Below are 22,739 nucleotides of genomic sequence, written 5' to 3'. Positions count from 1 at the left end.
AATTTGCATGAAATTTGCATATGATAATTTATAGTTATAGATGCAAATTTAGACATTATTATTATTTAAATGGAGGTGCAGTAACATAGTGTGGAAGACTTACTCAGGCTGCCCATTTACTTACTCAGTCAGTCTTCCCACTCCTAGGACGACCTTCCAGAACCACTGATGCATTCCCCGGACCCAAGAACTTGGTCCTCCCATCAACCTCAGCCCCCAAAGACTCTCAGCTCCCCTCAGCTGCATAGGCACTTAAGGCAGCAGAAATGAGCATGGGCCCTTTAAGGTTGTAGTCAGTACCCAGTAGGAGGCAGAGCTTCTGAGAGATATGAGCTGACCAGACAACTCAGGGCCTCAATTGCTATAAGCTCCTTGCTGGAACAACAACTCCTTCTCACAAGGAGCTACCCCAACCTAGTTGCTCCTGGAGACGGCTGTCTGAGGTGTTAGTAACTCCTAATGGAATAAAGTCTCAGGATGTTGGGAAAAATATCTATGTGGTTTTATTCCAAGAAGTAGCCCTAAGTGTCTAGGCCCTGAGTATGGGCCTTCTTCAGGGGTCAGTTTAAATATAAATATAAATGCCTGCTGTGATCTCTCCCAAGATATTATTATTATTATTATTATTATTATTATTATTATTATTATTATTTATATAGCACCATCAATGTACATGGTGCTGTACAGAGTAAAACAGTAAATAGCATGGCCCTGCCGCATAGGCTTACAATCTAATAAAATCGTAGTAAAACAATAAAGAGGGGAAGAGAATGCCAACAGGCACAGGGTAGGGTAAGCAGGCACAGGGTAGGGTAAAACTAACAGTATAAAGTCCGCACAACATCAAGTTTTAAAAGCTTTAGGAAAAAGAAAAGTTTTTAGTTGAGCTTTAAAAGCTGCGATTGAACTTGTAGTTCTCAAATGTTTTGGAAGAGCATTTATAAATGCCTGCTGTGATCTCCCTGCAGTTATCTTTATATATATTAAAACTGACCCCTGAAGAAAGCCCATACTCAAGGCCAAAATAAATAGGGCTATTTCTTGGAATAAACTAGGGATGTCTGAGGAATCTGTTTTTGGAGGTGGAGCTTGGCAAGTTTTTGCCAGCTTGTCCCCCTGGATGCCAGCTTGTGGATTCCTGAACTGGCTCAACTTGGGGTGTGTGGAGTTGGGCAAGCTTGTGGTTTCCTGGTTTGTTTGTTTTTCTGTGTGCATGTGTGTGCAAATTAGAATTTGTGCAAATCTGGATTTGCGCAAATCTGTGACTGTGAACATCTATGGAAATTGCGATTTGCACAAATTTGCAGTCGTAAATGGCACAATTTGTGCAAAATTGCAGGCATAAATAGTCCTTTACGGCTGCATGTTTATGCAGTTTATGTGATTTTGTGCAAATCTTGATTTCTGTAAATATTCTCAGCCACAAATTTGTACAAATTGCAGCTTGTGGACAAAAAGAAAAGAAAGACGCGAGCTCTTGCTGGGCTCCCACAGACCATCTAGCAACTTGCCCCACATGTACACCAGGGTCAAGCAGTTGGCATGAGTCCAGTCAACAGAGCTCAAATAGAACTTGGGGGAGTTTGCCCATCCCTAGAACAAGCCCACACATGTTTTTTTCCCAATAGACTTCGTCTCTTTATTCTCTTTATTCCGTTGAATTATCTTAGGCCTTAGCTAGATCTAAGGTTTATCCTGGGATCGTCCCAGGGTCATCCCTGTTCATGTAAATGACGCACAGGGGACCCCAGGATGATCCCAGGATAAACCTTAGGTCTAGCTAAGGCCTTAGATGTTCTCCAGTTTTCTTTGACCTTGATTCCGTTTCTGCTAGGAACCTCTGCCTTGCTGTAATCTTGTTTACTGGGCGTAATTGTCGACTGACTGAGACCCTTGCCTTGATGATCATAGCTTCCTCCTCAAGCACCTGATTGACCAACCGGTTCCTTCCAGGACTCGGCTCTGGTCAAGACACATAGTACCCAAGACTGGTCATATTATTTTGGTTCCTGATGCAGAAAAGCCCACAAGTGCCTCTCTCCCTCCCCTCCAGTAAATATACAACAATAATAAATTAAGTAACTAATAATTTGCTGCTGTTTCATGACATGGCAAACCAGCTGACTCGCTCTGCCTCATGGTAGGGCTGTCCCTGTGCAGAGCAGGAGGCAAAGCCAGAGCAACGAGTCAGGGTTTCACAGTAGGGAGCCTTCCCTGTGATTGGGTACTCAGGGCTCAAAGGAGACTCTCAGTATTTAAACGATGCATTACTTATGGCCTGTGAGTTGTTCTCCTGGAGCACAGAGTTTAGGAATTACTGGCCCACATAGCATATAGTGTTCTTATCAATGTTGTGGCTGACGTATAGATAAGTCGGCAAGGTAAGGGTAAAGAACAGCCTTCATTCCCCCATCAACATTCTTTTTTATCTCTCTGCTTCTAGCAGGATTTTCTGCCCCCTCCTCTGCCTGGTGCTTAATTTCGAGAACACAACATTGAACCTTTGACAGACATTTACATTTCCCCCACTCAGAAGTCATTTCTATTCATTCGTTTCATAATGTTCTGCAACTCGTTTCATAATGTTCTGCGGCAAGCTAATGTCCTCCTTATCGCCAGCAATACAATTCACTCTGCTTTTGGTAGAAACGTAGTGTTGACAGTATCCCAGCCAAAATTTCAACCCAAGAAACAAATTGGCATTTGTGATTCAAACAGGTTGTAGAAGTTATTCTCCTTTCAGCCAGAAAGAGCCTATTTCCCCAGCAGTGACACATACCCTATAACGATTATTGGATGTGGAGAACTTTGCCAAATGACGGCAAACGATAAATAATAAATAATGAGATGACCTCAGGTCCAGTACCTTATCTTGACTGCTCACCTTGGAGGCAAGAGTTAGAAAACTATTATTCAGGGCAGAGTATGTGAAGTTTTCCAAACCTTTGCCTTTTCTCCCTCTACTGAATCTCTTAACATCACCCAAAGTACACAATACTGGAGTATCAAAAGAGGAAAAAAGGCTTATTAAAAGAATGTGAAGAATAAAAGTAGAGTTTGCATAATCTCATACACAATTAGTTTGCATAGCTTCCACTTAATATTATTGTCCTTGTTGTTTTTGTTGTTGTTATTATTATTATTAATAATACTATGATGGTTTAATACACCCTTACAATCAGAGTTTACTATTTATTTATTTATTTTATATTCTGCCTTTTTTCCTCCAAGGAACCCAAGGCCGCTTACATAATCCTCCTCCCCATTTTATCCTCACAACACCCCTGTGAGGTAGGTTGGGCTGAGAGTCTGTGACTGGCCCAAAATCACTGAGCAAGCTTTCATGGTTGAGTGGGGCCTAGAACCCAGATCTCCTGACTCCCAGTCCAACACTCTAGCCACTACACCACACTGGTGCTCTTTGAAGCACCCCAGCAGATCTTCTAGCTAGAGATTCTTAAACAATTACTGGTGGCGGTCAAGGATTTCACAATAGAAATGAGAGAGGAATATGCTGAAGAAACCTCCTGAAATAACAAATAATGCAAGCACTCAATTTAAAATTGAGTACATCTAAACTTCGAGGCAGGTGTCTCAATCATACATGCAATTGTATTGAATGTTCAGATCTTTTTTTTTTTGTAGATTGAACATGCAATTAACAATCTACTCATTCCGCAGTCTTCCTTGACCATCACTCTCATTTTACCAGTACCTTCTGAAAAATTGGTCCTGTTCTTTTTGAGTGCAAATATTTTGTCACTTGAAAAGAAGATAAAACTGCAGAGACTTTGTAGATCTGTTCTGTACCTGCAGAACACATTCTTAAGGGATGCCTCTCCCTGTACCAGTGTGTCCTTAGATCTGTTGGGGAAGTTGGTCTCATTGTCACACCACTGGGGGAATTGCATTGAGTGGTGTTACGAGACAGGGCCTTCTCCATGGTGGCACCACAACTGTGGTATGCTGTTTCCCAAGAGGTATGTCTGGTGCCAAATTAACAAACATTTCAGCACCAGACTAAGGCCACAGCTAGACCTAAGGTTTATCCTGGGATCATCCAGGGTTCACCCGTGCCTGAGCATTGGATCCCCTGTGTGTCACCTAGATGAACAGGTTTGACCCCTGGATGATCCAGGGATAAAACTTAGGTCTAGCTGTGGCCTAAGACCCATTTGCTTACTCAGGCATTTATGAGTGGTTCGTTTCCAAAGCAGTGAAAAGAAGGGATCTACTGTTGATTATTTGTTTTTCCTACTGATTATCTATTGGTTTTATTAGATACTTATGCCTTGTATTTTATTGTGGGTTGTTTTTAATGTTATTGTCAAAGCATCCCTCCCTGAAGGATGCGATATAAATAGAACTAACTAAATCGCAGCACGGTGGCAATTTATAATTCTCTGAGATTCTCTGCTCAGTAAATCCAAGTTTATCCCTAAACTGTAGATATTTTCTTTTCTTGAGTGACATTCTGTAATATGCAAAGCTCTACCCCTCCGTTCCCCGTAACTATAGCTGGGTGGTATCCAATTAACTCCTCCTGCTGACACAATCGGTTCCATCACAAGAATGGGGAGGAGGTGATTTTCTCCCTGCAGCCTCGACAAGTCCTCAAAATCTGCTCTGGGGGGTTGAGGGACGCTCCAGAACAGATTTGGAGCGGGCCATGGGAGGATGCAGTGAGGAGGAGAGGAAGGGAAAGTACTGTTCTATTTCACCCACTGTTGCCTTCTTAAAGCACCCGATAAAAGTCCTCCACTATCCCTGTAGCTGCATAATGTTGTGCTTTGAAGATTCCATGCCCAAAAGGCAACCAGCCTGGCAGGTGAATCTTCCTTCAGTGGGGCAACATCTCTCCATCACCTCATGACTGCCCCCCCTATAGCTCCTGCCGCCTGAAGCAGCCACCTCATTCTGCTGAATAAGTAAGGCTGGCCCTGGTTTTAAGCATGTCTAATCAGAAGTATGCCCCACTGAGCTTAGCAAAGTGTTTGAAGGCACTATTTGGGGAAGAGGGGCTCTTTCATAAAAAAACATTCCTCCTCAAATTACTAGGACTGTGCACCGCTTCGGTTCTAGATCTGAATCTCAAACCGAAGTGGGCCGCTTCGGTCCAAATCTGGATCAGTACCAAACTGGGCTGAAGCAGCCTGAAGTGGGTTGAACCAGATCCAGATCTGGCCGAGATGGTTTGAGGCCAATTTGGAAGCTCTGAATCGGCCTCCAAAGTGGGTTGCAGTGGTGATGCACAGCCCTACGAATTACTGAGTCGATTTCACAATTTCTGGGTCAAATCACTGTTTCTGCCTGGCCTAAATCTCTACTCTTTGCTCAAGATTTTGAGACTCCTCTTAGTCCTCCTCTTTCCTTTCTCCCTTCCTCCAGCTATGTGCTGCCAAATGATCGCAGCCTTGGTTTTAGGGAGAGATCTGGCTGCTTGATGTCCTCCAAGCTGAAGGAATGCAGCCGGGTCTTATCAGCAAGAAAATAAGGACCGAGGCCACGGGGGTTGTTCCAGCACCTGCAAGAGAGTTTCCTTGAAGGCGTTCTGTTCTGTGTTTCCAGCAAGGAGGCCAGTTTAGCCTGCCTGCTGGGAGAAACGTGTTCTTAATGTGGCCGCCTAATTCCTTTGGACATGTGAGGTGGCCTTATACTGAAAACAGATTATTAGTCTATCTAACCCAGTATTGTCCACCCTGACTGGCAGCAGTTCTCTGGGGATTCAGGCAGAGAGAGAGAGAGAGAGAGAGAGAGCGCTCCTCTCTAGCACCTGTTTTGCACTATTTTGAACTGGAGGTATCAGGCAGAGATTGAATGTTGGGCTTATTGCATGCAGCTTCCAAGGGTGAAAAAGGAAGCCACATCATGGGTTGGATCCAGATTGGTGCTGGATCAACTGCACTGCTTGAGCTGGACCTCCCCTCCCCTCCTTTTCCTTCCCAATAGCAGCCCCTGCAGCCCCTTGAAAATGCCACACAGAGAAAGCCAGGAGGCCGGCTGAATGGGGTGACCTGTGGTGTGGGAGAAAGGGGGGAGACCCCCAACTTGAGCAGAACGACTTCTGTGAATGGAACATTTCCTCTCATGGAAGGCAAATAGTTCTGGAGTCTTTTCTTTTTTTTTTTTTTTTAACGAGAGAAATATATCTGTACCATTAATAATTAAGACTGCTTTTAAATTTGGAATTCTGCTCCCCTCCCCCTCCGAACCAGAAGAATTCATGAATATCACAAAGAGGAAACAAACGAAAGTCTATTTTATTCTAAATTGGACAACGTCCTGCAATTCACAGAGGGCAAACTTCATGTGGATGTGACATGCAGTTCCGTCCCCCACCCAAGGTGGCTATTTTTAAAATACACTCAAGGCCGCAAAGGATAGCTTCAAATTCGAGTGTGGAGGCAGCAGAGCGGCAGCATGTGTGTGGAATTATTGAATCCTTTTCACACAGACACAGCTTTTCTCCATGCAACACGAAGGATATGGAATGGAGGATAGTAGCTCCAATCTCAGTGGGGCGGTGAATGCACTCTGGGTTTCAGTCAGAGCCAGTAGCTCCTTTAGACTGCTGACTGGTCTAAACCCAGAGCAGATTCAGGCCACAGCTAGACCTAATGTTTATCCTGGGATCATCCAGGGTTTGCCCCTGCCTGAGCACTGGATACGCTGTGTGTCACCTAGGTGAACAGGTTTGACCGTTGGATGATCCAGGGATAAACCTTAGGTCTAGCTATGGCCCATGTCTAAACCCAGAACAGATTCAGCATCCCAGTGGTGTCAGAATCACTGGCCTCTACTGAAGAAATGGACTCTACATTTGCCTGTGCAAATGGGAAAGCAGCGAGTCTCTGTGTGAGAGACATTTTGAGTGGGCAGAAGGCAGGGAGAGAAAAGGTTGAGCAGCCCTGTCTCTCCGCTGATCCTCTCAGCCAATCCCACAGTCTGGAGGCCACCAACTGCTATTTTGTGTTGCATAGTGTGACCATATGAAAAGGAGGATGGGGCTCCTGTGTCTTTAACAGTTGTGATGAAGAGCGAATTTCAGCAGGTGTCCTTTGTATGCATGCAGCACCTGGAGAAATTCCCTCTTCATCACAACAGTTAAAGATACAGGAGCCCTGCCTTCTTTCGTAAAGTGACCATATGAAAAAGAGGGCAGGAGTCCTGCAGCTTTAACTCTTTAGATGAAGAGGGGATTTCACCAGGTGCTGCATGCATACAAATGGCACCTGCTGACATTCCCCTTTCAATGCAACTGTTAAAGATACAGGAGCCCTGTCCTCCTTTTCATATGGTCACCCTAGTGTTGCAAGCAAACCTGTTAGAAAAGAAGAATCACAGAACTGCATGCAACATACAGCCTTATCCTGAGTCTCAGGACTGACAGAATCATAGATGCTTAGAGCTGGAAGCAGGTCCAGCCCTACCACAAGGCAGAGTGTCACAGTTGCCACAGGGCCAAACTATGTCCTACCCTTACTTTCATGTAAGTGTGCACAGACCTGATTTGGATTGGGATAATGTCAATTTGGGAGGGGGGATTTCAGTTTTCCTCCTTTCATTTTTTGCCCAAAATTAACCCCCCCAAGGGGTGGAGTTTAGAATCCAGTCGTTTGATTCTACTGGTGGAGGGGTCTCCATTGGATTTCACTGGGGGATCCCCCCTCAGCTTTCATTGGATTACATTGGGGCTGATTGGGGGCCAAAAATGGTTGTGGGGGGAAGCTGAAATCCCCTTGCTGAGTTACCATCATCCTGATCTGAATTGGGTCCGTGTCCACTTACACTAAAGTAAGTAAGCAAGTCAATCAAGCATGGCTGCGATTAAAGAAGGAGATTTAGTCTGGCCCTTTGGGGCTGTAGGTTTTGGGTGTCATAAAAGAGCAGCAAATTGTTAGTGCTTTACTTGGTTATTGTTGTTGTATTTTTGCTGCCAGGGATGGAGACAGATGTTTGTGGGATTTTCCGCCTCGTGTTCCAAAACACTTCATCTAGTTCTGGATAGTGTGCATCTTGACTTGTGGTGTGTGTGGAGGCATCATTTGCTGCTCTGCCTCAGGCAGCAAAATGACTTGGTAAACCTCAGAGGTCATCCAGTCCAACCCCCTGCTGATGCAAGAAATTCACTACTACAACATCCCTGCATGGTGGCCATCCAGCCCCTGCTTAAAAACATCTGATGAAGGAGAGTCCCCCACCTTCTGAGGCACGCTTTCCCACTACTGAGCAGCTTGCACCTTCAGGACATTCTTCCTAACGCTTAGTCTTCCTTTTTTCTTGTAGTTTGACCCCATTGGTTGGGGTTTTACCCTCTCTGGAGTAATCATCATCATCATCATCCATCATGCGTATTAGTCTTCCCCAATTTGAGGCCTTTCAGATGTGTTGGACCTCAACTCCCAGCATCCTCAGCTGGGGATGATGGGAGTTGTCATCCAAAACAGCTGATCTGTGTGTCATCTCTTCATAGTCCTAAAGCATTGGCCTTCCCACCCCACTCCAAACAACAACAACAGCAACTTGATCTAAGTAAGCCCACGTTGAGTGGAGAAAGCAAAGGATTGAATTCAGTCCCTGCCCTGTCTTCAACAGCTGAACGGGGCCAGGGTTGCTTTGTGAAAAGGGCTCCACCTGCACAGTCCCAGTAGCTAGATTGGGCGTGAGGAGAGACAGTGTGGTATAATGGCTAGAATCTTGAACTAGGATCAGAGAAGCCTGGCTTCAAATTCCCATTGATCCAGAAAATCTACTGGTTGATCTTTGGGCAATCACCATCTCTCAGCCCAACCAACCTCGCAGGGTTGTTGTGAAGCTAAAATGGGGAGAGGGAAGGGAAATCCTCAGATCTTGGGAGGAAAAGCAGGATATAAATGCAGTAAATCAGCAAACAGAGGGAACTGTATACTCAGCTCCTATTTGTGTGTCTGTAGCCCCTCATGCAGCTTCGGGATATCCACGTGGGAAAGCTTGCTTTGGGCTTTGGCTAGGCTGGGCAGATCGACTGTGTCCTCCTCAAGTACAGCCTCCCGTCCCTCCAAACAATTTGGTGTGAAAAGAAAATATAATTCCAGCACCATCCTTTTAGAAGGCTGTACTCTAGAACTATATTGGCACACACACAAATTGCCTGGAAGAGCAGAACTGAGTAGCAAAACTAGTACAGAAGCATCTCCCGTGCACTGTAACATGTTTCAAATTATTATGCTGTGTGCAGACCCTGGGGACTATAACTGATCTAACATTTATCTGTAATTGAAATGCGGAAATGAGAGAGTGAGAGAAAGAGAGAGAGAGAGAGTGCCTCAGCTCTTTTTAAATTTACTGATTGTAACATGATGGTGAAATACTCTTCCTTTTGCAAACCTAATAGAAGAAAAGTAGACTAAGAATGGAAAATGAGAGGTTCCAAGTGCTTCAGGTGAAAGGAGAGGATGGGTGGGTGAATCAATTGGGTGGTGGTGGTGGATTGCACCTTTTATATAATGGAGGTGATTAAAGCTTTATCCATTGATGAGCTCCAAATCCCTCTCTCTTTCTGAAAGTAAGCCCCTAGTGTTTCATGTCACTCTATTGCGTGACGAAAAAGCATCAATATAACGTTATGTGGTCAGAAGCAGGCTTGGTTCATAAGCAGCTGGAATCCCCAAGGGGTTTTCTTCTCTGCTCTTCTGTATATTCCATTACTTAACCTTCCATTACCTAGGGTGACCATATGAAAAGGAGGACAGAGCTCCTGTATCTTTAACAGTTGTATTGAAAAGGGAATTTCAGCAGGTGTCATTTTTATATATGGAGAACCTGGTGAAATTTCCTCTTCATCACAACAGTTAAAGCTGCAGGTGCCCTGCCCTCTTTTAAATCTGGTCACAGTATAGCTGCAGTATAGTTCCTGCAGCTTTAACTTTTGTGATGAAGAGGAAATTTCATCAGGTGCGACATGTATACAAATGACACCTGCTGAAATTCCCTTTTCTATGCGACTGTTAAAGATCCAGGAGCCCTGTCCTCCTTTTCATATGGTCACCCTACATTACCAACCTCATATAAAGCACCCTCAAATTACCATGAGTGAGGAATCCCGAGCGTACAATAAATGCTTTGGAGAGAAAAGCGCCACATTTTTTTTTCACGTAATAAGATTTCCAAAGAAAATCAATAAGTAAATTAGTAGATAAACAAATATCACCCTTCCTCCTTGAGGATGAAAGGGGATAATGCTGTTTACAGAGCCTTTTCTATCTGTCTTTAAGTAACTGTTTGTTCCTTTTGGGGGCCATTTGTCTTGAGCATTTGTTTCAAGGAACTTTCATCAAGTACACGGCGTCCTTGTTTCCTCACCCGTCGGAGTCGCGAACGCAGGAAGCTCTGTGCTTGAGATTTCTGATAAGTCTTCGTTACTGTAGAATGGATCAGTGTTATTTCCAGGATTTGTTCAGCTTGAGGTAGTTAATGCATCCCTGCTATATGGGTGGGCATTTCATCTTAAGGCCCACTTTGCAAATAGACTCACAGGGTCAGGACAATCCAAAGAACACACTAGTTCCTACAATGCATAATTGAATTGTGGCATTCTCCACCACAAGATGCGGGGATAACCACATTCTCCAATGGCTTTATTAGAGCTGTGCGTAAAGGGCATATTGAAATTATCTACCCTATTTGTGGTTAGCAAAATTGTGTGTGTCCATGTGGGTGGATGGGGACGACCATTTCACCAAATTTCTCCATGTGGAGGAAAAATTCTCCAACTGTTTCTCAGGGCTGAGGCTCATCATTAACAGGTTCTATTTTTATGGGTGAAAGGAAGGGGGAATAAAGAGACAAGACATGTGTGTATGGTATGAAAATTGGTCCACATTTATTCAAAATCTGCAAGGTGGAAATACCTGGGCAGGCCACTAATCTATGCCAGGAATATCAGGTGAAAACATTCTATGCCTGCAGGGTGGCATCTATAACCCCACCCCAGGACATGAAATGCTGGGTGGGTGAGGCGAGTTGGCTAGGGTGACCATATGAAAAGGAGGACAGCGCTCCTGTATCTTTAACAGTTGTATTGAAAAGGGAATTTCAGCAGGTCTCATTTGTATGTATGGGGAACCTGGAGAAATTTCCTCTTCGTCGCAACAGTCAAAGCTGCAGGTGCCCTGCCCTCTTTTAAATCTGGTCACTCTAGTATAGCTCCTGCAGCTTTAACTGTTGAGACGAAGAGAAAATTTCACCAGGTTCCCCATATATACAAATGACACATATATACAAATGACACAAAATGAAATTCCTTTTTCAATACAACTGTTAAAGATACAGGAGCCCTGTCCTCCTTTTCATATGGTCAGCCTAACTGAGTTGGCCTCACAGGTAACATTTATCCCCACTGGGACCGCAAAACCTTCAGCAGCAGGCCTCTGAAGGCATCGCCTGTCACCAAAATGGTGCCTCAGAAGGATCACCATCCTGGATGCCCCTAACCGTGCCTGCCCCTACCACCATACCTGGAAAACTGTGACCAATTGACCTAAAAACTGAAACCTAAACCAGATTTGCCCAAAGACACTCCCGTCCCACTTACAGTGGGATGTAGGCAAAAGGACTCACAGCCCCAGCCAATTGTTAGGCAAAAATTCTTACTCGGCGCCCGAAGGGATGAACAACAGAGCCCACACTGACAACCATTACCCAGACGACCTTCTCTTCTGCCACTCCCAGACTGTGGAATGGCCTGCCGAGAGAGATTCGCCAGTCTTTCCAAATTTTTAAAAAAGCCATAAAGACTGATCTCTTCCAGCAGGCATACCCAGTCGAATTTTAAGATGTCTTAAAAGATTTTAAGATTTTAATAATGTACTGGTTTTATACGTTTTTAATCAGTTTTATGTATTTTACAGTATTTTTGTATTTTACAGTATTTTTGTATTTTTGTATTTTACAGTATTTTTGTATTCAATGTTGTTCCCTGCCTCGATCCAGAGGAAGAGGTGGGTAAGAAATAATAATAATAATAATAATAATAATAATAATAATAATAATAATAATAATTAGAAGGGAAGGAGGGGTGCTTTGAAGATGCTGGGAAGTCGCCCCCCTGGCTAATAATGCTTTGTGAGCCCCACCAGCAGCAGGCGGCACCATCTGATTGCCACCAACGGCGATCTGCTGCCTCTCTCTCTCCACTGTCCCTCCCCGCCACAGCATCCCCGTGGCCAGGTAAGCCGAATACAGGACAAGGCATTTCCCTCTAAGAGTTTCTTACCCCTGCTATGCAAGTGGTTTCAATAGTAGCTGCATTGGTAGCCTGGCCACCATTTCAAATGCCCCCAAGTGCCCTAGGCCTAGGGTCATTCCAGGGCATACATACGTAAAAGTTCAGCTCAGCTCTAGCTTTAGTAGGATAGTGGATAAATTCATGGCGCAGGGATTTGTCAGTGGCTATTAGCCGTAGACCCACTGTGTCTGCCAATGAATGCCAATTGCTGAGAGAATGGCAAACAGTAGTGGGAGGCTATGGCCTTCATGTGCTGCTGTGCACACATGGAAACAGGATGTTGGGGTAGGAGTAGTAGTTGTAATAATCCTCCTCCTCCTCCTGCTCCTCCTCCTCCTCCTCCTCCTCCTTCTCCTCATCACTTTTAAATATCCAGGTACACTAGTATGGCCTTGTAACTAAGGCCACATTATTAGCTGGAATCTGGCTTCCTGAAACTTGAGCCCCTTATTCCACGTCCTGCACTCTGGGATGACCGAGAAGAGATCCTGGCCCTCCTCTGTGTGACAACCTTTTAAGTATTTGAAGAGTGCTGTCATGTCCCCCCTCAATCTTCTCTTCTCCAGGCTAAACATGCCCAGTTCTTTCAGTCTCTCTTCATAGGGCTTTGTTTCCAGACCCCTGATCATCCTGGTTGGCCTCCTCTGAACACGCTCCAACTTGTCTCCGTCCTTCTTGAATTGTGGAACCCAGAACTGGACGCAATACTCTAGATGAGGCCTAACCAGGGCTGAATAGAGAGGAACCAGTACCTTGTGCGATTTGGAAGCTATACTTCTATTAATTCAGCCCAAAATAGAGTTTCCTTTTTTTGTAGCCACATCACACTATTGGCTCATATTCAGCTTGTGATCTACAACAATTCCAAGATCCTTCTCGCTTGTAGTATTGCTAAGCCAAGTATCCCCCCATCTTGTAACTGTGCATTTGATTTCTTTTTCATATGTGTAGAACTTGGCATTCTGTTTTCAGTGCAGCGCTCCAGCCTATCAAGATCATTTTGAAGTTTGCTTCTGTCTTCTAGGGTATTAGCTATTCTTAGAACTTTGATAAGCACCACCCCAATCCCATGCAATTTCTTAGAACTTTGACACCACCATCACCCCAATCTCAGAAAATGTCTAAAAGCTTTGACACCACTGTGGCATTACACCCCAGAAGTCAGTTCCCTAATGTATGTCTAGGATTGGTAAATCTATTGTGTTTAGAATGTTGACCTGATTGGGTGGAGATTGAATATCTTAGGAGGGGGGAGGAGGATATATAAAGGAATGACTGAGGTGATAGGGGTGGGTGTTTTTAAAGTACATTGGTTCGAGCGAGAATGAGAGGATCGGGGTAAAGAGGGTTGTCTTTTGAGCGTAGTGTGCAGATAGTCAGTTGGTGTATATTAAACAATCCTGATAATAAAGAAAGTTCAAGAGTGAAGGTGTGAGTGAAACGAAAGTGTGTATGAGAAGAGAGAAAGGATTGGATGAGAGGTTTTAACAAGGGTCTGAAAAGTTTTATTATGAAACAAAGTTTGTGAACATTGAAATATTTTTTTATTCAGTTTGTTTTACTACCACAAAAGTCCCACGTGTCTCCTTGGCATTTATCTTCTGCAGTTATATACATATAACACCCGTTCTGACATTAATTCACCATCAGCACATATAATTCACAGCACATTATTTTATTCCTGAAAATTTTCCTGTTTAACCCCTTTCTCCACATAGTTTGTAGAAAGGTGATGTTTGTCCCTCACCTCAGGCTCATAAAGTGGTAGCGCTTAGCTTGAGCAGGGAGTGTCCACAGACAGGCCTGTTGTAAAGAGCCTGTGTCGTGGCAACCACTGTCACCCCAATCCCAGAAAATGTCTAAGATCTTGGACACCACCGTCACCCCAATCTCAGCAAATGTCTAAGAACTTTTAATCAATTTAATCAAGATGTTTTTAATCAATTTTTAATGTGTATGTTATATCATGTTTTTATACTGTTTGTTTTATACTTTGAAAGGTTTTAGTTTTTGTGAACTGCCCAGGGAGCTTCGGCTGTTGGCCTGTATAAAAATGCAATAAATTAATAATAATAATAATAATAATAATAATAATAATAATAATAACAACAACAACAACAACTACTACTTTGACACCAACATCACCCCAATCTCAGAAAATATCTAAAATCTTTGACACCACCACCACTACCTCTATCCTCAGGAAATTTTTTTTAACACAAACATCCCCCACCCCAAATGGCTGAAATCGAACTGTTCTGAAAGATTCAGCACAGCTCTAATCTGGAGTGAAGTGAGCAGCAATGGAGGAGAGGGCCTTTTCAATTCTGTCATCCTACTCATGGGACTTTCTCGCCACTCCCACCACCAAACTTAAAGAAATTTCATTCTTCATCTCCCCCCCCCCCCACAAATGCTGAAGCATAACTTTGCGGTAAGCTTCAGCACACCTCTAATCTCAAGAGCCTGCAAATTTTGAATACAGAACATTTAGTAAATAGAGGAGGCTTGGGCAGCTACTTCAAAGTAGATTTAGAATATCAGGTGGGGTCTTCTATACCCCCAAAGATTTACACTATGGGAATTTAATGCCTTTAAAAATGCCCCCACCTGATGTTTGCCACAGCAGCTGGAGGGCCCTCCCAGAAGTAAACCTATTTGGACTTTTAGGTGAATGTTTGGAATATTTTAAGAAGGCCTTGGTCGGTAAGGAGGTATGTGTTGGTAAATCAGACTTGTGTGGAATTTAATTAAACTAAACGTACCCATCTCTGTTTTTCATGTTTCAGAGAACAGAAGGGCAGAAACAATTGAACAAAACTGCTTGTAAAAATATCGGGGCGATGAATGCAAACCTTTCAATGCATAATTCACTTTAAAGGATTTGCTATCAACAAGATGGTGGGTTTTAAAAGAATCATTTATTGGAGGTAAAACTGGGCAAGCAGATCAACGCTCAGGGTCATCCATTCCGCCTTTTTGTTTAGGCTTCTCAACATCCCTGTCTAGACACATAGTTACTGGGTAGAAAGGGCTAACCTTCTCCTGAGATCTTGGTTGCTTGTGAAGCTCATAAGAATATTTCAAATTAATTGAGGGCAGGGAACTCTCGCAACTGCTATCAATAGCTTTCCAACTCCAGTAAAGAAAGCAGTGCACTGATCACAAGAACGTAAGACGTGCCATGCTGGATTAGACCAAGGGTCCATCTAGTCCAGCATTCTGTTCATGCAATGGACAACCAGCTGTCGACCAGGGACCCACAAAGCAGGACATGGTGCAACAGCACCCTCCCACCCATGTTCCCCAGCAAATGGTGCACATAGGCTTACTGCCTCAAATAGTGGAGATAGCATACAACCATCAGGGCTAGTAGCCATTGATAGCCTTCTTGTCCAGGAATTTATCCAACCCCCTTTTAAAGCCATCCAAATTGGTACATCTTGTGGTAATGAGTTCCATAATTTAACTATGTGCTGTGTGAAGAAGTCCTTTTTATTTGTCCTGGATCTCCCACCAAACAGCTTCATGGCATGACCCCAGGTTTTAGTATTTTGAGAGAGGGAGAAAAATGTCTCCCTATCCGCATTTTCCACACACCATGCATAATTTTGTACACCTCTATCATGTCTGCCCTTAGCCTCCTTTATTCAAGCTAAACAATCCCAGTTGCTGTAACCTTCCCTCACAGGGGAGATGCTCCAGCCCCTTAATCATTTTAGTTGCCCTTTTCTGCACTTTCCCCAGCTCTATAATATCCTTTCTTTAGGTGTGGTGACCAGAACTGTTCACAGTATTCTAAGGGCATGTCTAGACGGGGCAATACCCCGGGGATCATCCCTGTGCATCCACATGATGCACAGGGGATCCCAGGAGCAGGGAGGGATGATCCCTCTCTTTCCCTGGGATATCGCCCTACCCTTTAAAACTAACTTTTCCTGAAGTCTCAGGGTGATCCCGAGACTGTGGGACGTGTGGGACCGGGCACGGGGCGTGGAGCTCCTCAGGAGCTCCATGCCCATCGGGGGAGGGGTGGGGGAGCGGGAGTTTTTTTTGTTTTTTTTTTAAAAAAACACACCTCACTTTTTTGTAGGAATGCTCATGTGCTCTTTTCCGATAAAAAAACAAAAAACAAAATGGCGGGCGCAATGTCCTCTTCCTCCTGGGACATCGCACACCGCTTGTAGACTGAGGGGGAGGCTCTCACGATCCTCATATTGCGAGATCCTCCTCCTCCACCTTTTGGACATATTACTTTCCCCCCTCGTCTAGCCATGCCCTAAGTGTGATCTCTCCATAGATTTGTATAAAGGCCGTATGATACTGGCAGTTTTACTCTCAATTCCTTTTCTTATAACGCCTAACATGGAGTTTGCCTTCTTTACAGCGTCCGCACACTGGGTGGACATTTGCATCGAGCTGTCCACCACGACCCCAAGATCTCTTTCTTGTTTGGTCACCGCCAGCTCGGATCCCAGTCTACACATGTAAATCCTGAGCAAAATAGAGGGGTATGGCTATTGCTCCTGTCAGCTAATCAAAACGAAGGAATAGGTTGGGGCAAGGCAGGTGAAAGACGCAGAGCAAATGGGTGGGCGACCACCTTGTTTTCTAGCTCAAGAAACACACACTCACATCTTTCCGATGGCCTCAGGGAGGGCTAAAGGTTGGTTTTCCACCAGCTTTCCCCCAACTGGGGTGTCCATCTCTATTTAAAACTGCTTAACTTTGGCTGGGACTATTTACCCATTATTATTAATTTTTAGAGATCAATCTCACAGAACAATCTCTTCAAATACTTAAAAGGTTGTCACACAGAGGAGGGCCAGGGTCTCTTCTCGATCCTCCCAGAGCGCAGGACACAGAAGAACGGGCTCAAGTTAAAGGAAGCCAGATTCCGGCTGGACATCAGGAAAAACGTCCTGACTGTTAGAGCAGTACGACAATGGAATCAGCTACCTAGGGAGGTTGTGGGCTCTCCCACACTAGAGGCCTCCAAGAGGCAGCTGGACAAGCATCTGTCAGGGATGCTTTAGGGTGGATTCCTGCATTGAGCAGGGGGTTGGACTCGATGGCCTTGTAGGCCCCTTCCAACTCTGCTATTCTATGATTGAGTTGCAATTATAAGATGTTAGCAGTGGTGCCCAATTCCATGGCTGGCTGGGGGTTGCTGGGAGTTGTAGTCCAACACGTCTGGAGGGCACTAAATTTGGGAAGGTTAGTCAAAAGACTAAAGCAGGGGCAGACAACTTGGTATCCGTGGCTACCAGTGTAGCCCTCGATACCTTTCTTGGTACCCAGCAAGATGCTCTTCCCCTTCCATTAAAAAAGAAAGAAAAAGAAGGCACATTTTCTTACTGGCAGTTGGGATTGCCATGATGTAACCTTTTTGTTGGTGCTGGAAACTGTGCGTTCAAAGGCTCAGACCCAATCTGACTTGTGCTCAATCTTTTGGACATGTTACTTTCCCTTTACCACACCTCTTACGGCAGCCATTTTGTGTTGCTGCCCAGGACAGTTTCTCAAATTGCCAGACGTACCCATGGCCCCAAAAGGTTGCCTATCCCTTGGCCATAGACAAATAATAAGTGTCTCTGTGCAGTGGTGGCTAGTGGCTCCGATGTCAGTGGGGTGGTAAATCCGCTCTGGGTTTTAGTCAGAACTAGTCAGAACCCATTTGGGGGATTGGGTTCAGCACTTTGGATAGCTCCTTTTGAGTTCTGACTGGCCTCCGTTAGCTTTGGGCTTATTGGCAGGCAACCATGTCACAGCAAGGCAATTTGCTTCCTAGATTCAGGGGTCGAGGGCCACTTGGATAGCCTGGGCGTGACATGGCTCTTCACAATCCCCTCATTGTGCTAAAATAGTTATTCTAAAACCCCCACAAACATTCTTTGCTAAATATTTTTGGCACAGAGACTCTCCGCTTATTAATGGGGTTGATTAATGGCCACTTTTTATCTCTTTCCCACTCCCATCTGCCTTTCTTCCAATTTTGGATTGCTGAGTGATTAGTTTCACATAGGAACAGATGAGAGGAACAGATGAGAACTAATTTTACAGAGGGGGGGGGAATTTATCCTCAAACCAAACCTGAAGCAGATTTAGGGGGGTTCCTTCTCAGGTGAAACATCTACGGTGTTTCAGAGGAAGGCCAAAGGACTTTATGTAAGTAGTAGTGAAATTTCCTCAAGTGTGCGTGTGCAAGTGTGTGTTGGTGGATCTGCGAATCTCTAGGCCGTCCATGGATTTTGCCTAAAGCAATACATGAAGAGAATTTGTGGGCTGTTCCTCAAGCAGAATATCTGAGGGGGGAAAATGTTTCAAAACTAGTCTGCTGTCACCGTGCTACCTTGATGCTTCACTGCCGTTAAATCTTGTAAGTTTGCTGCTGCCCAGCGATGGCAGGTAATCCCCACGAAGGAGGCAGCGCGGGTTTTCCAGCGGGCCTTGGTCATGCCAGGCCTGCCCCCTGCGCCTTGCCCGGCTTCCAGCGGCCAATCAGAGGTCGCCCCCCCCCCCAGAATGGCCCCAGCTCGACACTAGAGCAAGGACAGACGGCAGAAGAGCTGTGCTGACCTCGCTCCAGCAGGAAAAGTCAGGGTAAATCCTTGATTTTTTCAATGAGAAGCTTTGTCTATTTCCCTGTGGAGGCAGCAAATCAGCGGCTGCATCATATAACCGATGCAGCGCTGATTCACAGCCACCATGAGGTAAAGATGATGTTTAGACAGTCCTCAGGACTAGAGAATTATTATTATTATTATTATTATTATTAGTATTAGTATTAGTATTAGTATTAGTATTAGTATTAGTATTAGTATTAGTATTACATTTATATTCTTCCTTTTTTCCTCCAAGGAACCCAAAGTGGCATACATAATCGTCCTCCTCCTCCTCTCTGTTTTATCCTCACAACAACAATCTTGTGAGGTAGGTTGGGCTCAGAGTCTGTGACTGGCCCAAAGTCACTCAGTGAGCTTCCATGGCCAAGTGGGGACTATTTATTTTATTTATTTATTTAAGCATTTTTATGCCGCCATTCAGCCAAAAAAGGCTCTCACGGCAGCTTACAAAAGTATTTCTTGACAGTCCCTGCCCACAGGCTTACAATTTAAAAGACATGACACAAAAGGAAAGGGGATTGGGAGGGAGGAGGAGGGGGAAAAGGAAAGCAAATTCAGGCACTGCAATCTTAGTACTAGAACCGAGATCTCCTGACTCCCAGTTCAACACTCTAGCCACTACACCACACTGAGCAATGACTCAGACAGGTTCCACACAAATGGAAGAAAACAAAGATCTCTTCTATCCATGGGGTTTATTATCAGGAAGAGTGAAGTTTATAGAAAAATAAAAGTTCATGGGTACACATGGGCCCTGCAACAAAACAAACAGGATGCTCAGGGTTCGGGCCAGCCAGGCCCTCTCCCAAGATATGCCATTGCACTCCCCTCCCTCGGTTTTCTTCCCCCTCCCTTCCCACAGGAAGCCAGTATTCTGTGGCCGCTGAACATGCTTGACTCCATGGGGATAATTTGGGCTCCCCTCCTTTAGAATTTTAAACTTTTTCCTCAGGAATAAAGAAATGAAGTCTCAAGAAGCTGATAAAAATATGTAGATTCATCCCGAGCCAGTAGCCCTGTGTGTTTCAGTTCAGGGGTTGGTTTTTCGTTTTAATATAAGTGCTTGCAGAGATTGCTGAAAAAGATTGATCCTCATAGGGCTTCTTCTTGGAATAAAGCTACACCCCCCCCCCCCCAATCAGCATCCTCAGATCTCATCCCTTTATTCCATTGAATTATTTTGGATGTTCTCTAGTTCTGTTTTACCCTAACTTTTCCCTTAACATTTTTTAAAAATATATAAGATACTTCTGCAAACTGGTGAATTCTGACAAGACTGCTGATGCTTCCCTCTTGGGCAAGGACGGTGCTCAAAAAACAAGTTCACTCTTGGTATATAGGATGCCAGTGGAGGCTGGTGGCTCCGATATCAGTGGGGCTGCGAATCTGCTCTGGGTTTCAGTCAGAACCAGTCAGAACTCTAAAGGCGATATCGAAGGTGTTGAACCTATTTTGGGGTTAGGATTCAGCACTTTGGATAGTGCCTTTAGAGTTCTTGCTGATTCTTACTGAAACCCAGAATAGGTTCACAGCCCCACCGAAATTGGAGCCACCAGCCTTCACTGAGCCTAGCGTTCTCTCTGATGTGCTAGTTTTCTAATCCTGTGAGACCCCCGCCCCGCACCTGCAGTCTGAAGTGGTGCAACCCAGGCAGAGGTTTGGGTTGTACCACTGAGAGCTAAAGTCTCTCTCAGTTCACTTTCAGTTCTCTGACAAACCAAGCGACCTGTTTATTTTTGCCCTTTCTTACATGAATAGATGTAATGCAGACTTCCCCAACATAGTGCCCTCCAGACATTTTGGACCAACTCCTCTCAGCCCCGGCCAGCAAGGCCAATTGTCAGGAATCAGTGGAGGCTGGTGGCTGTGATGTCAGTGGGGGCAATGAATCCACTCTAGGGCCCTTTCTACACCTAAGGATTATCCCAGGAAAATGGAGGGATCGTCCTTGTCTGCTCCTGGGATCCCCTGTGTGTCATTTGCATGCACAGGGATGATCCCGGGATGATACTTGGGAAAACAGCAGGTGTAGGAATGGCCTGGGTTTCTATCAGAACCACCCAGAACTCTAAAGGAGCTATCCAAGCTACGCAATTTAATATTATCAGAGCAATGACAGTTTTTTTATAAACAACTTTTTTGTATGTATTCTGTAAAATGCATTTTGTTGTATGTAACCTCAATGAGTTTTGCTTCTGAATATGATCTTTGCCTAGATCTTCCACCTGAGGAATAAATTCAGCTCGCCAGGGTTCATTCCCTTGTTAAACTGCTGATAATCCATCTCCATAAAATTACACTGACATGGGCGGAGATCCTTTGTAATTATGCTTAAGTGATGTGGTCTTATTAAGGCTGCAATCCTATACTCACATATCTGGGAGTAAGCCCCATTGGGCTGAATGGCACTTGCGTCTGAGACATGTCTAGGATGGCACTGCAAGGTACCTTTTCAAGGTCTATCGTGTGATGCCAGCTTCTTCTGCATCACACTGGCCCATATTCTTACTAACATGACTTTGATAGGCAGGCTGAGAAGCCGCAGTGTGCATTCAAGGCAAGGAACAAACCTCAATGGTTTTATTTCAGCCATGACATGGTTAAGTATCAGTGGCAGTCTTTGTGTTACAGAACTGGTGGGGGGGGGGGGAACATCCGATAAAAAAACTCTGGCTGTGTCAGTCTGTGTGAAATAAATGGGAACTTTAAGAAACTGACTTGCAGTTGAGAAATCTAACCCAGTGAGCTGTCTCCATTTATTCTCATTAGCTGTTCTCATTCTGTTTCACTCCATAAGGACCGCTTGCTTGTTTTCTTTTTAAAACTTAATCTAAGACTCCCCCTCCCCATCTGCCTTTTAAGAAAAACTCCGCAGCGTACCCTGCAAGCACACTTGCAAACCACCAACTTCTTGCTGTGAAGGAAAACACACACACACACACACACACACACACACACACACATAGCATCTCTACATAGAAGCTAGTAGCTTGCTCTTTTTCCCCAGATGAAAATGTTGCCAGATTTCCAACTCTCCTGTTCAGTGTGCTGTTCTTTGGCAACCACACTCTGTTCAGTTTTACTTGCACTCATTAAACAAGCGCTTTTAGGAAGATGTGCCAGGCTTTTTAACATAAATTACTTTGAGGGCGGGGGAAAACCCTTTTGCTGCCACCAAGGGAAACTTAGTTTAAAACTTTATCAGAGCCAGCGCCTTATCTTTCCCGACCTCAGCCATCGCAAAATGTAGGGTTTTTTTTTTGGGGGGGGGAAGGCATGGTCAAGAGTTCCAGTGGTCATGGAGGAGTCAACCACCCCTGTTGGAGTTCCTCTAAAAAGTGGCCGGCCGGATTTATTTATCAAAGCAGAATCAGCCCAGGCAGGAGCCAAAGCTGTGGTGGAACTTGGCAGTGTCTTTGCCTGCTCCCCCTTCTTTACTCACAGTTCCGTGGAATTCCTGGGGATGTCCCGGGGTACGGAGGTCACCCTGCTCTCCTGGCAGATGAAGGCCATCCTGTCCGAGCACCGGCAGAGGGGATGCTTGCACCCTGAGCAAGCCCCCAAGAGAAGCAAGAGGCTGAGGCGAAGCAGAGCCATGCTTGCCTCTGCATTGCCCTCTCCCTGAGCCACTGAAAGGAAAGTTCCTCCTGCCTCACACGATCCCTCCCTCCACTGAAGCCCCGCCTTCCAGGGCTGTGGTGGTGAGTCACGTGATGTCCCAGGAACAACTTGCCTACACATGGTCTACACTCCATCAGTGTCTCAGGGAAGCGGGTGGGGTGGGGAGGATGATAGTGCTGCACCTGCTAATTGGAGCACTCGTCTGCCATGCTCGATGTCGCTGAGGA

At 44.9% G+C, this 22,739-nt stretch overlaps 1 protein-coding gene across 2 annotated transcripts in view; it reads right to left on the bottom strand.

The window, feature by feature from the left end:
- The window catches only part of FSHR (follicle stimulating hormone receptor), a 110,106-nt gene extending 87,618 nt beyond the window's left edge, over positions 1 to 22,488 (bottom strand). For both annotated transcript variants that reach the window (XM_063125530.1, XM_063125531.1), the window contains exon 1: positions 22,334 to 22,488. In XM_063125530.1, coding sequence (XP_062981600.1) covers positions 22,334 to 22,488 — 155 coding nt within the window. The remainder of the gene's footprint in view (positions 1 to 22,333) is intronic.
- Positions 22,489 to 22,739: the final 251 nt, after the last annotated feature.

The sequence above is a fragment of the Elgaria multicarinata genome, chromosome 4, assembly GCF_023053635.1.
Source record: "Elgaria multicarinata webbii isolate HBS135686 ecotype San Diego chromosome 4, rElgMul1.1.pri, whole genome shotgun sequence".
Taxonomy (NCBI): Eukaryota; Metazoa; Chordata; class Lepidosauria; order Squamata; family Anguidae; genus Elgaria; species Elgaria multicarinata.
This window is presented reverse-complemented; position numbering and strand designations above follow the sequence as displayed.